At 47.1% G+C, this 16,572-nt stretch overlaps 2 protein-coding genes across 4 annotated transcripts in view; one reads left to right on the top strand and one right to left on the bottom strand.

Moving 5' to 3' along the window:
- CUNH7orf50 (chromosome unknown C7orf50 homolog) overlaps positions 1 to 16,572 on the top strand; it is a 116,535-nt gene that overhangs the window by 32,228 nt on the left and 67,735 nt on the right. The window lies entirely within an intron of this gene.
- Gper1 (G protein-coupled estrogen receptor 1) lies at positions 6,410 to 10,784 on the bottom strand. Its single transcript, XM_005003736.4, has 2 exons — positions 10,554 to 10,784; positions 6,410 to 8,617 (listed from the first exon to the last, which is right to left on the bottom strand). The coding sequence occupies exon 2, from the start codon at positions 8,368 to 8,370 to the stop codon at positions 7,243 to 7,245; it is 1,128 nt and encodes a 375-aa protein (XP_005003793.1). The 5' UTR covers positions 8,371 to 8,617; positions 10,554 to 10,784; the 3' UTR covers positions 6,410 to 7,242.

Raw genomic sequence — 16,572 nt, 5'->3', positions numbered from 1 at the left:
ATATGGCCTCGTGTGCCTGGTTTCTTCTACTGAACTTGCTTTCAAAGCTTATTGTTATGGTAGTGCATGCCAGCGCTGTGCTCCTTCTTACAGCTAAGTGATGTTCTGGTGTGTGGTATGCTGAATGTTTGCATCTGATGGACACTTAGCTTGTTCAACTCTTGGCTGTTGTGAAGAGTGCTGCTGTGAACGTCTATGTGCAAACATTTGGTTGAACACCTCTTTTCACTTCTTTGGGTCCATAAGTTTGAAGTGGGTATTCTTAGCATTTGGCCCATTGTTTCAGTGGTTGTTGGCCTGCTTGTGCCTACGTTGTTTTCACATGTGCCCTCCCACTGTATGAGGGTAAGTCACAGCTGGTCATGGTGGCACACGCTTGTGATCCTACATACTCAGAGGCTGAGGCAGGAGGATCACTAGTTTGAGGTCAGCATGGGCAACTCAGGGAGACCTGTCTCAAAATAAAACAAACAAACAAAAAAAAAAAACTAAAGGATAGCTCACTAGACACTACAGTAGCCATTAGTGACTGCCCTGTTGTCTGGTTTTGGAGACCTAAATCACCTTCCTCATTCTGTTCCGATCAGTTTTACACTATGTTGTTTTGTATGAATTCTCTATGTGAGTAGACATGGACAACTATTTGGAAGAAAACAAGAGACAATATGATAGATAGTGAAGATCTCTGGTCATCTAGCTTTGAAATTTATATCTCTTACATTGCTTTCTTATGTTCTATTTTGTTCTGTTTTGTTGTGTTTAATTTTACCCTTTAAAATAAAAAAAATTTTTTTTAAAAAAAGGATAGTTCAATAGTAGAGGGCCCCTGAATTCAAGCCATAGGACCACAAAAAAAAAGAAAAAAAAGGCAGCTGCAGACATCATATCCTTTACCTCTGACTATTTTAATGGGTATTTCCTAAGACTAATAGCGTTATTTTGCTTAATAGAACACAGTTATCAGTCTCAGGAAACAGAATATTGATAGAATCCTTTAATCTGCTTAGTCATTACAAGTTTGTTCACTGACTCCGGAGTATCCTTTGTTTCCCCCAGTGCTGTGTTACCCACAATGGGCTTGACCTTGCAGTCCTCCAGCCTCAGCCTCCTGAGTCGTGCATATCACAGAATGCCATTATACCTGGCTCCAGATATCCTTTATACTTTTTTCTGTGTTAGATCATCCCATCTAGGATCTATGTTGAATCTGTTGCCTCTTTTTTTTCTCCTGACTTTGGAGCAGCTGCTCCAGCATTATATGTCTCATGACATTAAACCCCTTACCAGATTTAAACCCAGCTCTTCACACTAAGCTACATCCCCAACCCCTCGCCATGCCTTTTTCAGACTGGATCTCCCCAAGTCACTGAGTTGTCCAGACTGGCTTGAATTTGTGATCCTCCTGTCACAACCTCCCACACTGTTGGGCTTATAGGCATCCATAACCATATCCATGAACACATGGTAGTCTTTGACATTTTTAGTACACACTGTTTGTCTTCAACATGCTGGATTTTTTTTGGTGTTTGCTTCTGATAAGATTTGGATGTGTGTCCTTACAGAAGTACACAAGAGGCATCCTGTCCTTCTTGGTGTCCTACTAGACTTCTCATGCAATGTTGATGTCACTCCTCGGTCCAGGGCTGTCTTGTCTCTGGGATATAAGGTAGGCTCTGTGGGTGCCCACTCCCCTTCAAGTGCCCGACGTCAGCCCCTCTGAAGCTCTTATGTGTACCTTCTCACAGAGAAAGCTGTAGGGAATGATCTCCAAAGCATCCTTCTCTACCAGCCAGTGTCTATACTCTCATTCATTCCTGTTTCTTATTGTATTGTATTTATTTATTTAAATTATATTTATCTATTTATTATTGCCATGAGCTCATGTGTTCTTATTTTTAAAATAGCTTATAATTATTTTCTCTTTTTAATTATCCTGGTGCTCTGATTATCCCAGATTTGGCCAGTGGTAATCTGTTGAGCCGTCTCCTGTGTCCTCTGGGTGTGACCTGTCATCTTCTCAAAACCTCTCAGTAACCCACATGTTCCAGGCACAGCCAGTGTCTCCCAGCCCTGTGGAGACCAGAGCTAGTACCCAGCATCTGGGCAGACAGAGCAGAGAATATGTGAAAAGCTGTGCTGCTCACTCACTGTACACACACGGACATACATGTCCAGCACACATGCCTGTGCATACACACATGTGTTCACAGGCACAGTCTTACTTTAGAAGTCTTGGGTTTAGACTGATCCCTTCCCACTCAGTGCCTGCTGCCCCCACCACCCCGTTACTGGATAGGATCTGAAGTGAGAGGATCAGCTCTCCCTGAAGCTGAAATAGAAACCTCGCACACATTTTTTGTAGAATAAGTTTGCAAGGTTACTGACTTCCATGGAAGAAAAACAGTTTTTAAGGACTAGCCAGGAAGAGGTGTAAGAAGCGTTTTTATTAGAGAAAAATTAAAAGGTTCACACTCAGAAAGAGTACAGGCCCTCAAAGGAGAGAGGGGTGCATTATGTGCCAGAACTGGAGGTATTTATGAGGTCTTGGAGGTGTGATGGGTGATCTAGGCTATGTGACCCTACTGGCTGTCAGGTTACTAGTCTGCTATGCTGTATCAGAATGCAAGCTGATTGTGTGTCTGAAATTGAGAGCTGCTGCTTCCTTGAGGATGCAGAAAGCACATTTACAGGTGAAAAACACAGGACCATAGCAGTTTTCAGAACCTGCTATGACTAATACTTTCAGGAATTTCTCCCAGGGAAGAGAAAAGTACCTGAATAATTTATGTGTCCTGAAGCCATGGGTGGGGTGAGGGTTTGTTTGTTTGTTTGTTTGATTTTTAAGTGTAAGGAATGCCAAAGAGGCTGAGACTACCTGGCTTGTGTAAAGGCAACATAGTATGGAATTTATTGTGCCTGGGTGCTGGCAGAAAGCAAAAAGGCCAAGTATAGGGGACCAAGAGAAGTGGGCCTTTTGGAGGGATTGAAAGAAGGCAAGAGACATTAGGAAGATTTTAATAAACATCAGTGGTCAAAGTCCTCTGGCTGTCTTGCACCTCAGTGGGCAGAGTCCTTGAGGCATCAGGTGTAAAAATTTTTGGATGTCTCCAGATAGCCGGGACCTGCAAGATCCCTTGTCCTATCTTATCTCCTGTATGACATCCTGTGTTTGCTGATGACAGCCTCAGTGCTGAGCTGAGTCCTCTCTAAGAACAGTGTCTCTGCTGGCAAACAGGTTGGGGGCTGGGAGAGTCAGGTCCAATTTGAGCCTTACATTAAATACAGTTTTAAAATCCGTATTTCTATCCTGCTTTACACCCTGCCTATGCTGGCCACCTTCAGCCCTGAGCACCCTAAAGTTGCACCCTCTTACAGAAGGCAGCTTCCTGAAGGGCACCTGCCAGTGAAGCTTGGAGTTCAGAGTTAGGGGACATGGTCTGAAGAGTTGAAGCAGAGAGCATTGGAGCTATACTCAGTGCTACCCGAGTGATTTCCATGTGCTTATGAGTTACTACTCTCCAGCAATCCTAGGGCTTAAACAGTTTAGGTTAAGGGGGAGAGTTGTGTTACCAGGAAACAACAAAGCAATTAAAACGCCTTGATTTTATCTTGTGGTGTTCCTGCCAAAAATAATTACGTTAGCTTCAGCTCCCAGACAAATGCTTGCAGAAGGCTGGGCAGGCTGTGCCCGTAGCCCTGTGGGGCCTGCAGCCTCCCTCAGCTCTGCCTGTCTACCAGGCACAGCTCTGGGACCTCTAGCACCTCCGCCCAAAGAGATTCCAGAAGGCCCCGCCTTGGGCCCAACCCAGAGGGTCCCATTCTGTGAGTGGGGCCTTTGCTTGCGCCTGACTCTCTAGCCAGCTACCCACTGGCCTTGGAGCAGCTCTACCCTCACTTTCACAGGCCAGCAGCACTTCTCTGTTAGTAGGGCTGCATTCCAACCCCATGTGGCCTGAAACCCCACCACCACCACCCACAAGCCTGCTTAAGGACAACCTAGTGGTCAAAAGTCTCAGGGTGGGCCAGCATGGGAGAGACAGTGGCATTTGTGGCGTGGGGAGGAGTGGCCTTGGGGGTGGAATGCGCCTTGGGGGTGGAATGTGCCAGTAGGCTCCTTCTGAGGTCCTGAGGACTAGAAGAAACAGTGGCCCTAGGGGCTAATTTGCTGCAAAAGAATGTGTCCCCGTTTTGAATCTCTAGTTGGGCCCAAGCAGAGCAATCCTTCAGTCCTTCAGGGAAGAGCTCCACTTTGCCTTCCCTGTAGTGCTTTGTGATGCAGCTTAGAAAAGAGAAGGCAGTGACCTTGGCTGACCTTTTTGTGCCCAATGCTCTCTATTTTGTTATTCCCAAATGGGTGCTTTTGCCATGTATTGTGGGTGCTAGGTTTTGGACTTACCACTAAGGCTTTGGACAGTCACAGCCTTGGTTTATTCTAAGTGATACACATAGTATCTACTTTGAAGGATGTGGAAAGGACCACACACTAAACAGCTCCTTGTCTTACTCTTTGTCTGCCCCCCTTCACCTCCCCGGCAGAGCTAAAATTTAAAGGTCACAAGCCAGGTATGATGGCACCCTCCTGTAATCCCAGCATGCCCTCTGTAGGCTGAGACAGGAGGATCGTTGTGAGTTTAAGAGCAACCTGGGCTACAAAAGTGAGCTCAAGGCCAGCCCAAACTGCATAGCAAGACCCTGTTTCCAAAAAAAAAAATCAGGTCTCCAATGTCTGCATGCCTGGAATATCTGTGTGACCCACTTTTCAAACAGGGCTGGGCACAGATGGTGATAGATATTTTTTCATGTGTTCGGATGCTTGTGAAGTGGGGCCAACCCTGCTGTCTGCCTGTGTTTGAGCTGCCGGGCTTCCCGTCACCAGCACTTAGGTCACAAAGGGAACTCTGATCAAGTGTTATTCCTGTCAGAACCTTACTCTGTCAAGTTTACAGCCACAGTCTGGGCACTACTGTTGCGTCCCTGGGCACCCTGGAGAAACACCACGTGGTCCAGTCATGTCACAGTACACATGTCATCGTACCCTGAGGCTTCTGACCACTAGGTTGTCCTTAAGCATGTCATAGTACACAGTACAGAGCTGGGGTAAAGGTATCTTAGGGGTTGGCCCCTGCACAGTGCACAATGAGGTTTCCACCCTTGCAGATTTGATTCGCAGCACAGCTCAGGCAACGGGAGGGGCTCTTCAGTGTCCATATGGCAGCTGTTGCCACCCTGGGTGTTCTGCAGGTCAGTACCACATGTGCTGGTCTTCCACCTATGCTGGGCTTATTGATCTGTGGGGATCATCCTGAAGGAGTCTTCATGTGTCCCTCCTGGGCGCAGCTTAAGAAATGCACAGTACTGGAGGTCACTGCTTGGGGTCACAGTTGAAGACCATACTATCTCAGAGATTTGCACTGACAGTGATTAGGGCCGAGAACCCAGACATCTCCCAACTGTCAGATTCAGATCTGCCCCACCCACCAGCGCACAGCCTTGCACCCACAAGAACCTTGGAGCAAGAGAGGAAGAATGAGGCTCTAGCTTACTGTAGTTTGGTCTAGGAGCCACCTGCTCTTTCCAAATTTTGTTTTGTTTTGAGGCAGGGTCTCATTATGTAGTTTTGGCTGGTTTTAAACTCATCATGTAGCCTAGGCTGGCCTTAAACTTGCAGTAATCCTCATGGCTCAGCCTTCCAAGTGTGAGATTACAGGTACGTACCTCCCACCAGCCTTTAGATGTTTTCTTTAAATAAACTTACCTTTTCCCTTAAAGTTATTCATAAATAAACTTCTTATCAAAAATAAAAATCAGTGTGATAACTTTAAGTAGAAAATGACATGAAAACAGTTAAAACCAATTTGGTCACGTCTTTGTCACTTACATGTCACCTGTGTTCTCCTTTGAGACATCCTGCCTCAGCTCCTGCATGTATGTCTAGAGACCTGAGTTCCTTGACCAGAGCAGGTCAGGGCCCTCTGGGCGTGGCAGAGAGTTATCTGGGATAGAGCAGGTCAGGGCCCTCTTGCTTACAGCAGGAGCTGCAGGAGTTGTGGGGGGACACCTGGGCAGGGCTGAGCCCTGTCTCTGCATTTGTAGTAAAATGCATTTGGTGCCCAAGGACACAGCACCCAATGACAGCCTGCAGCCTATGAGACCTCCTGGAAGCACCAGGTACTGCCCAGCTGGCCAGCTTTAGATATTGCCCTCAGCAAGTTCTTTGGGTGACCCGTGAACTTTGTGAGGCTACAAGCATATTTTCCTTTGTGAGAAAGGAGTCCTTCTGATCCTGTGGCTCTATCTGAGGGCCCCTCCCCTCGGCCCTCTTCTCACCCCCACCTAGGCAGCTGCTTATACCTTTAGAAGACTCTGCACATGACTTCATTTTGTTGATAAACACTACACATTACTAGCATTTTTCTTTTCTTTACATTTTAATGAGAACTGTTTATGTCATCATCATCATCGTTATTATTGTCCCCAGTGTTACGATTGTAGTGGCAAATTCTTCAACTGTACATGCAGAGTATTTCATATTGGCTCCCAGTCTCATCCCATACTCTGGGAACTGCAGACTGTTGTAAACAATATAGCAACAAAGTGGGCATCTCCAGGCAGGTGGGCAGATGGGCAGGCACTCTGCTAAAGGAGGGCCTTCTCAGCTCAGCACCCAGGGTTACCTGGCTGACATTCGAGGGCTGGCTAGGGGCAGTGCTGCAGCACGCAAAGAGATAAGAATGCTCAGGGTGTGTGCAAAAGGAGCACTTCTTTCTATTCCTCTTCAGCTTAGGATATGCAGGTTACTACATGTGTAATGAATTACATTCATATGTACGGGAAACATCCAGTGTAGATCACTAGGTGGGTTCTATCTCCAGACTTTGTTTTCCCCCAGAGCCACTGATAATGTTGCAGGTTTCCCTTTTACCCAAGTGCTCTCACTGGGATCACCCTCTTCATTTTGGCTGTTGTTGGTCAAGAGCAGAATCATTTTCCACTGGGGAAACAGTATGTGCAGAGACAGCCGAGCTACAAGCCATTCCCGTGCCCTTTGAGGCCAGAGCCATGCAACCTGCAGTCACGAGTGCTTGGTCCCTTGCAAGTCTATGAGCAGGACAAGGCCAGGGAGGACCTGAGCAAGCTGTGTCCAGCAGGTGTGACTCACCACAGCACCAAGATATGGGAGTGCGCCACAACCATGCCTGCTGCCCACCTTGCCAAAGCACATGCTATTTCCAGCAAGGCTTCTCACACAGCACTGCTGAACTTTGTGTCTGACTGCTCAGTACTGTCTGGGATGACTGCCTTCAAGGCTGCATGGCAGAAACGGTTCAAGGCCGGCAGATTTGTCTTCTCCTTAACATACAGCCTCAGCTTGTCCCTGAAGGTTTCCCCAAGGAAACTGTAGATGAGGGGGTTCAGGCAGCTGTTGGAGAAAGCTGCAAGGTTAACGATGTGGCCGGTCAGGGGGTAGGCATGGCGGAAGGACTGTTTGCAGGGAGCATCGCCTGGTTGTGTCCGCTGTAGGAGGTGAACACTGATGAAGACATTCTCTGGCAGCCAGCAGATGAAGAAGACCAGGACCACAGCGAAGATCATTCGGAGGGCCTTCTGCCTCCGGGGGTGTAGGCCTCGGTGCCTGTGAGCCTTGATGAGCACCCGGACGATGAGGGAGTAGCAGAGCCCAATGATGGCAAAAGGCACAATGAACCCCAAGGTGACCTCCAGCCACTGCACTTCCTTGACGTCTGCAAAGCAGAAGCAGGCCTCCTCAGTGTGCTGCAAGTGGACAGCCGTGAAGGGCACTAGGGTGGCTGAGACAGCGGCCATCCAAATGAGGCCGCAGCTGAGCCTGGCACGGTGCTTTGTGCGGAAGAGGCTAGAGCGCATGGCCTTGGCCAGCGCAATATACCTATCAAAGCTCATCCAGGTGAGGAAGAAGACACTACTGTACATGTTGATCTGCAGGAAGAGAGACATGAAAGTACAGAGCACAGCAATGTCATAATACTGCTCATCCAGGTTGAATACCTCAATCAGGGAGTCAGCCACCAGGATGAGGTCTGCCGCGGCCAGATTGATGAAGTATAGGTCTGGGATCGTCATCTTTTCACGGAAGCTGATATTCACCACCAGTATCAGAATGTTCCCCACAAAGCCGATGGGGAAAAGGAAGATGGTATAGAGGCAGGAGAGGAAGAGGCCAATGACATACTGCTGGTGCTCGGAGAGGTCACCTGTCTGGTTCACCACGGCGGTGCCAAGCAACAGCTGGGACAGGTTGAGTTCTGGGGAGGTACTGTTGGTGGTTGCCAGCTGCACGGTGCCTGGGTAGATCTCCACATCAAGGATGTGGGCTGGGGAGGTCACATCCATGTCTTTACCAGCCCACGTTCAGGATTTGCCAAAAGGGTCACAGAAATTGGTTTCAAACAACAGTTCCATCTTTAGAGAGGAAGGTAATTCTCTTTTAACAGCCAGGCATTTATATAGCAGGAAATGCTGTTATGGGGAGCTCTGTGATGGTTTGGTTTTGTCAGCTGCAGAAGCTGAAAGAGTGGGTATAGTTGGTCTGCAGCAGCATCTTTGGGATGCAGCAGCTGTTTCCTCACTGTGTGGGCACCTGGGAGAGCAACAGGAAAGGATTAAGGCTTGCAGCCTCCCTGGTGGACCCCCTGAGCACTAAGGGAAGGCAGTGCTCTTGGCTTTATTATCTTGGGAGATGGTGTCCCTGGGCTGAAGCAGAAGAAATGAATGTGGAAAATCTGCTTTCTTGGCTCAGAGCTACAGGAGTTGCCTGGCTAAGTTGGAGACAGCTATGACTCATCCCCTGAAGCACTGGGTGACAGTTAGATAGCAGGCATGCTGAGTAGCGTGGCCACTGGGCATGGGAACCTTAGGAAAACTACTGTTTGTCAGCACAGGAAGTAAAATTTATTTCAGCCACTGTGGGGAAGTGAAATAGCATGGGAAGGGAAAAACCCAGCTTTTCTGGAAGGCAATAGATTCAGAAAACCTGGTAGAATCAGCAGTCTCGAATAAAATAGGCAAAGTAAATCTAGCTTTTTCTGTGAGACTAGTACTAAGCTTAGGTGCTGAAGTAAAACTTTTTCATAACACGGAATGAAAGACAGAGAATAAGGAATAAGAATGGTCAGGAAATAGTGTTAGCTTGGCGTAATGGTGCATGCCTGTAATCCCACGTGCTCAGGGACAGAGGCAGAAGGATCGCTTGAGTATAGAAAACAAGGCCAGCCTGGGCAACACAGAGAGACCTCATCTCAAAACAGAAGGGAGGGATGGAGGGCAGAAAGAAAGTTAAACATTTTTAACTTACAATGTTTTAACAAACTACTGAAATTTGTAATATGTTTTAAGCGGGGACTGTTAGCTACCTAGCTACTTGAGAGAATGAGGTAGGAGGATCACAACTTTGAGGCCAATCTGGGTAACACAGTGAGATCCCGCCTCAAATAAACCCCCAAAACAACAACAACAAAACCTTAAAACATTTTTGTAATACTGTTTTAACCTAGAAACTGAGTAGAGGAAACCTCCTTCAGTTGTTTGCAGTGGAGAGAGGGTATGAGAATGGATGTGGAGCTACTTGTCACCTGCCACACTTGCTGCAACCCGGAGTTCTCTGTGGCATGGCCAGAGTTCTTAATAGCATGTTGGCAGTCTCCGGAGGCACTGAGTCAGAAAAGCTGAGGTGGGTGCTGGCATCTAGTAGGTAAGGCTGGGTTGCTACACAGGATGACCCCTCCCAGCAAGAGATCGCTGGCCTGGGGGTCTCATTTTACCCTATGAGATCATTAGGAATCTTTTGTAAGTGGTACAAGGGCAGGCTAGTAATTTATTGACCTCTCAAAAATACTGCCTAAAAAAAAAAAAAAAAACAGGAAAGAAAAAAGAGAGAAGCCCAGCTGTTCTGAAAGTGTTCCATTACGGAGGAACTGGGCAGGTAGGCTTGATTGTATTGGCTACTTTGTGGTTTTTGTCTTCCAATTCGAGCAGTGTAAGTGTCACTATTCTCAGGGTCTGTCTGCAAGGTTCAAGGCCACTGTTTTTAGTATCTGTTTTTAAACTACTTAGCCTTCTGATTTGCTCTTTCAATGTGGGAACCCTGGAGCATCTCAGGCAAATAGTACAAGGATGGTTGCAGGTGAGCAGACCCTCAGCCATAAATTTACAGGTAAAGAAGGACACCAAATAGTTTGGTATAATTTCATCTCTTCTCCCACTTGTCCTGACCTAGGAAATGGAGGCCATTCTTCCGTTGAGTGTACCGGCCCATGTCTTTCTAAAGCACTTTGGGTTGGCAGGAGTACTGCACCACAGTACAAGGCAGAGCCTCAAGTGAGACACATTCTGGCTTGAACAGAGCCGGCAGAGTGCTGGACTGGATAAAAGACACAGCTTCTGCTGCAGCCACCCTAGGTTCCCGTTTGGAGGGTAGGAGCTCCTGAGCTGCTCTCCCTAGGGGACATCCTGCCATTTCAGCCTCAGAGCTGCAGCTGTGGATAAACCCCAGAACCCAGGGTGGGGGCAAGGCTTACCTGGGTCACAGGCAGGGCCTCCCTGAGCCATCTGGAATCTGGAGAGACCCTTCTCATGTTCCCCTCCCTCAGCAGGTTGCTGGAGATACACTTGGAATTTGTCTGCAACAATGAAATCCTGGATTTGGGACCCTGTCAACAAGGCTGAGCATGAGAGCAGCAGGAGACACAGAAGAAAGCCCCGCCTGGGGAGGCTGGTGGGAAGGTTCCCCAGGAAGCCTGTGGCCATTAGAGGCGCAGTCTGGCCCCCTTGGAGCACTGGGCTGGCTTTATAGGCTCCCAGGGCCCTGCTCATTGGGCCTGGCCGCCTCCTTTTAAGGCCAGCATTAACCATTTTTTTGCTGGCCTCTTTTCTCCCATACTTTGGCAATGAGCTCAGTGCCAGTAGATACATGGAAGTTTTCAGTGTAGTTGCTTTTCCTCTTTACTTTTTTTAAATTTGAAAGAATTATAATAGATATTATTTATATGTTAGATAATAGTCTAGCATTGTTTGTTCAGACAAGCAGTACTTTTCCTGTTTGCTTTAGCACCTTACTGACTTTAAAACTACACATTGAATTTCTTAAGTTAACGTAGTAGCATAAGTAATACATAGAGAATTAAAATTATGACTTTCACAAAGATATTTGCAGAAAATAACTTATACCCAAGAAACAGCAGATATTTTGGCAAGAAATTCATATTCCAAGTTGCTTTGCTGGTACATTACTCTTGCTTCCCTTCTGCTCCAGAGGCCATCTGATGGTACCCGTCTTCCAGGTGCTGGTGGGGCCCTCAGTCCCACTGTAGCCACTTCCCTAGGTGCTGCCAACCCTGACTTCTGCAGGCTTGAGGCTGGCTTCCATCACCAGGCATCCCATCTACTGCTTGTTGGGTGTTTACCCTCCACTTTGCTTTTTTGTTTGGAATTCTTTGAGACAGAGTCTCAGCGTTTAGTTTCGATTGGTCTTGAACTCATTGTGTAGCCTTGGCTGGCCTTGAACTTTCAGTGAGCCTCTTGTCAGCCTCCTGAGGACTGGGATTAAAGGTGTGTGTATGTCTGGCTACCTTCTGCTTTGGAAAGAGGTTGGCATGGTCACCTTGGGGCAGAAACAAGTTTCAGATTTGAGTATTACAGTTCTTGAGGTTTCCCATTACCTTAGACCTGAGCAGCCCAGCTGAATTATTTGGTCTTCATAAAAATTAAATTTTAATTGATCTCCTTGTACTTTCCTCCTGGTGCTTCTGTTTATTTATCTTTATTTTGTTTTGTTGGGTTTTGGGGTTGGGTTTTTGTTTTTTGTTTTTGAGGAGGTACTGGGGATTTTACCCAAGAGCTGCTTTCCCAGCACTTTTTAAAAATTTTCAGACAGAATTTTATTAAGTCACCTTAACTGGGCTCAAACTTCTAATCCTCCTGCCTCAACCTCCCAGAGTGCTGGGATTACAGGCATGCACCACAACACATGGCTTCTTTCACCTTTTGATGTTTTGGAGTGTTTTGGTTTGGTTTGGTTTGGTTTGGTTTGGTTTGGTACCAGAGATCGAACTCATGACCTTGCACTTGCCAGGCAGGTGCTTATGTCGCTGAGCTAAAGCTGTGGCCCTTACCTTTTGATGTTTTAAAACTGTGAGTTTGGACAGAGTCATCTTATATGTGCTAAACACAAACACTGTAGATTGCTACAACCCAAGGATAGGTGAAAGCAGCATGCACTCCTACAAAAGACCACCAGAAGCTTAGAGAAGCAGATGTCTATATCCAGAATGCAGGTAATCACCTGGTTGCTTGCTACTCTGAGTTTTCTCTTTGTAGTGAACAAATGTGTTTCAAAGCATTCTGTATGATGCTGATTTGAAATCTTTCAGAATTGTTTTGGAACTAACATAAATATTTTTAAACAAGGTATAGCATTATATTTTTTAAGGAAAAATACTATAGTTTGGGGTACTTCCAGCTATAGAAATTCTGACTCTATCTACGTTAGTTTTTTTTATTTGAGTAGCATGGTGAAGAACAGTTTGGCCCTAGATATCTTTTGACCAGCTGCAAAGCCAAGAGGATTTCAACATTAAAAATGCTCATGACACCATTGTGAAAGAAATAAGTCATGAGAAAGTACAGCTTCCTCTTGAATTAAATAAATAAAATAAAAACTCAAGCCTTGAAATAGCCAAAGCATGTCACTTAAAAATAGCCACTCCCTGCTCTCACACACCCACTGCCTAGGGCCTCACTGCCTGTAGGAAAGGTGAGAGACTGCAGGCCCCTGAAGGCCTGAGTCTGCTGCTTCTTGACCATATCCTTGCTAGTGGGTTTGCACAGGTTAGTCTAGTGGCAGATGCTCTAACTTTGAGCTCCTGATGCAGGACAGGCCACTGCACTTGAAGCACCAAATAGTTCTACTGGAGAATTAGGTGGTTAAGCAACTTGTCAGATCACACAGCTGCTTAGTGAAGGGATGGGACTGAGTCGTAGGGACTTCAGTCCTGTGGCCTCTAGAGTCTTGGGGAGGTTTCTGGAAAGCCTTAAGACCCTCTTTCACTTTTAAGCCTAGCATCTGATAAGGGCCTCCTCATTCTGCCCTGCTTCGGGAATCCTTCAGAGATGTGGTTGGCTCTGAGCCACTGTTCCATGTACTGGTGAGGGACTGAGCCCCCAGAGACACAGCGTGAGCAGCTGCCACCAGGGGAGCCTGGGATCAGGCCATGTGGCGTCCATCTTCCTAAGAGCCTTGGCTGCCACACTACATTGTGGTCATGTCCTAATGCTGCTCCACTGTAGGATGTCCTTATGGATTTTCAGAGAGGGTAACATACATTTCTGTCCAAACCAGGATGGGGTAAATGGAAGTGGAAAGAACTGAGAGTCCAGTCAAATTAGCTTGCATTTTATTAGGTTTACAAGTAGCCTGATACTGCCTAACACATGGATAACAAACATCAGTAAGATAAAGTGGCCCGTAAGCCCTGGCAAGAGGCATCCCCAACCCCTTTCCTCATGGCTCATGCATGCAGCCATTTTCCGGGGCAGCCCCTTGTTCCACCAGCTACTGCACATCTCCTCCCCCTTTGCTCCCTCTGTATTTCTCACCTGCCTGTTCTTTTCAGTGGCATGGAAACTGTCGCCACACCTTGTGACCCAGGGTCTCCCTCCCTCCTGAGGCAACCTGATACCCTGAGGCACAATATTATGGTCCAAGCAGGCCCACTGCTTACCATAGCCAGAGTCTGCCTGTCCAGTTCTTCTGTCCACATTTGACAGTGTGATGGCCATTCACCTGAGCTGTCTGAGCCTCCCTGTAACATGGGGTGTTTGGGCTGTGGTAATGAAACTGGGTGGCTCCGTAAGATGCCTTTTGACAGTGTTGGTCCCCTGCTTTATTTGTGGAGGCTTCCCTTCTACCACTCTGCCACCACCTCTCAAGAGGCAGTGACCCTATTGAGAGCCCAGCCTCAGTGACATTTGCCCAGATAAATCCAAGTGACCTCAGCTTTTCTTTTCTTTTGGCACTAACAAGGGAGGTGGCCTGTTGGTTAGAGGTGCTTGTGGGGTCGCTTGTGCACTATAACTTCCTCCTCAAGCCACATCAGTGAGAAAGTTTAATCTATGTTGGAAGGGCCAGGGATTTAACTCAGTGGCATAAGTGCCTGCCTGGCAAGTGTAAGATCGCAAGTTTGATCCCCGGTATCAAAAAAAAATAATCTGTGTTGGAAACTGCATGAGGCTTGGACGAATCCTCCTCTGTGTGTTTCTGCTCTCACAAAGGCAGACCCCCTCTGTTCTCACAAAGGCAGAACACTTATATATTTTCTCTGATGATTCAAAGTTAGGGGGAACAAGGGGCTCAGAGGCTGTTCCTATTGCCTCCCACCTCACTATGAGTCTCACAGAGCACTTTCAAACAAATTGTCCTCAAGACAACCCAAACTGTTAACCAGTGCAAGCACCATTCACGCCCCTTCTTTATAAAAAAAGAGACCAGGGTAGAGAGAGAACTGCACAGGTCACCCAGCAGCAAGTGGCCGGCTGGGGTTTTGCCCTCCTGAGTCTTTGCCCCCAGAGAGTCCTCCCCTGCACCATCTTCCGTTCTAGCTTCGGACATTTGTCTCCCTAGATGCCAGCCTGTCCTTCACCTTGGGACGTGTGTCTGTTGAGCTGGCAGCCAGCCCCTTAAGTGAGATGAGCATCTTCATGCAGCAGGACCCCAGATATCACATGGGGTGTGTGCAGCACAGATGCTATCCCCACTGTCAAAGCTGTTTCCTGGAGAAGGTCAAGCTCGGCAATCTGATTGTGCTGTGTTTTCTGGCATGAGAAGGAATTTATAGTGCTCAGGTTGTCACAGCCTCCGCCCTGCAGCACCAGCAGGAAGCAGTCCTGGTGGCTTCATAGGTGTTGACTTTCTGGATAGCTGGCTCCTTTCTGTGGTTGCTGGGAGCGTCCTGGTCACTTCCTCTTAATTCTTTGAGAGCGATGGCAACCAGAACTCGTTGCATGTAGCTTACAGAAGTGTGGACAAATGATGCCTTTTGCACCCTGCTTGGAAAGTGTTTTGGGGTGGTATGCTCCAGAAGGAGGGGCTTATGATCTGTGTCCTTGTCCCAGCTCCAGCTTCAGTAACCACCAAAGTGTGTTCCTTTGGGAAACCAGATAGGCTTCAATAATTTGCTTCACTCCCAATCAGTTCTGATTTTCTCCTTTGAAATTAAGATTTTATCCACCCTTGCTTTGAATGAGAGTGTCTGCTCACTGCTAAAAACATACTTTGAGATGGTTTCTTAGTTTACAGCTGGCTCTAGGACTTTCTCTGACTCCTTGTCTCTACTGTGTCCAGACCTTTGTGACATGAATGGTGAGTGACCAGGTGTAGAGAGCCAGAGTCCAAGCAGCACCAGCCCCATCTCTGTGGGGCTTGCCTGAAACTTTGTGACTTGGGTCCCCACAGAGGGGTCTTTGGTAGGATCTGGGGTTCCTGTGGAGAAGCCAGTGGTAATGTGTGAGGTTCCTATAGAGAGGCCCTCAGTGGGGTCTGGAAATCCTACAGAGGGACCTTTAGTGGGTTCTGTGGTCTCTTGCTGCTCCTGTCCCACCCCAAATCAGAGCAGAGGCTTTTTTAATGTTTCATGTTGGGCCCCTGTATAACTTTTTAAAAGACAGGATCCTACTGTTTGAGAACTGCCAATGGACATTTTTGCGGTTAGGTTTCTAAAATTAGTCCTTTGACCGAATTGCTCAGGAACTCAGTATAACTAGAGACTCCAAGCTTGTCCTGTTTCTCTCCTTCCAGTCCTGGAATCTGTTGTTTCTGCCAAAAGCTCAAACACATGGGAGCTTTTCATGACCCTACCTGATTCTGAACTACTAGCTCTTGGCATCTGTTCTTGGATAGTACTTAGTAACTTAGAGGCATCCTCTTCTGCATGAGTGCCATGAAGGGTCTGGCCATGAGCCACTAAAAGGTCGATGAAGTATACAGATCAACTGTTCTCAGGCACTGAAACAATAGGCGTGCAGACCTGAGCCTGTTAGCCAGGGCCCTGTGCTCCCTGCCTGTTGTCTGAGACTATCTTCATCCATAGCACAGATCAGGGATTCAAGCAGAGCAGGGCTGGCTGCCAGAGCTGAGGGTACAGCACTTGAATGTCTGGGAGGCCAAGAAGGTGTTACCAGGAAAGGACATACCATTGTGAGGAGAGACCTGCACATCTAGATGGCAGTCTTCTGGGCTCTGCAGGGAGTGAGGACTCACAGGGTCAATCTGAGAGCAGCTAATGGTCTGTAGAGTAGTCAGAGTAGAGAGCCATCTTTGAACACATATGCACTAGTTCTGTTTTCTGTTGCTGTAACAAGACACCTGAGGCTAGCTGAGTTATAAAGGAAAGACGTTTAATACACCAAAGGAAATATATCCTCTTTAATAAATGGTCCTGGGAAAATTGACTATCCACATGCAGAAGATTGACTCTACACCCATTTGTCTAACCATGCATTAAACTAAAATCAAAATGGATCAAAGATCTAAATGTTCAAACA

Source organism: Cavia porcellus, unplaced genomic scaffold, assembly GCF_034190915.1.
Source record: "Cavia porcellus strain 051 isolate PalLab524CR breed Dunkin Hartley unplaced genomic scaffold, mCavPor4.1 scaffold_23, whole genome shotgun sequence".
NCBI classification, from domain to species: domain Eukaryota; kingdom Metazoa; phylum Chordata; class Mammalia; order Rodentia; family Caviidae; genus Cavia; species Cavia porcellus.
The sequence above is the reverse complement of the archived record's forward strand: the minus strand, read 5'-3'. Positions and strand labels throughout refer to the sequence as shown.

Bases quoted from the DNA above. Each gene is read 5' to 3' on its own strand.
- Gper1 (XM_005003736.4), bottom strand. From the start codon at position 8,370: ATGGATGTGACCTCCCCAGCCCACATCCTTGATGTGGAGATCTACCCA.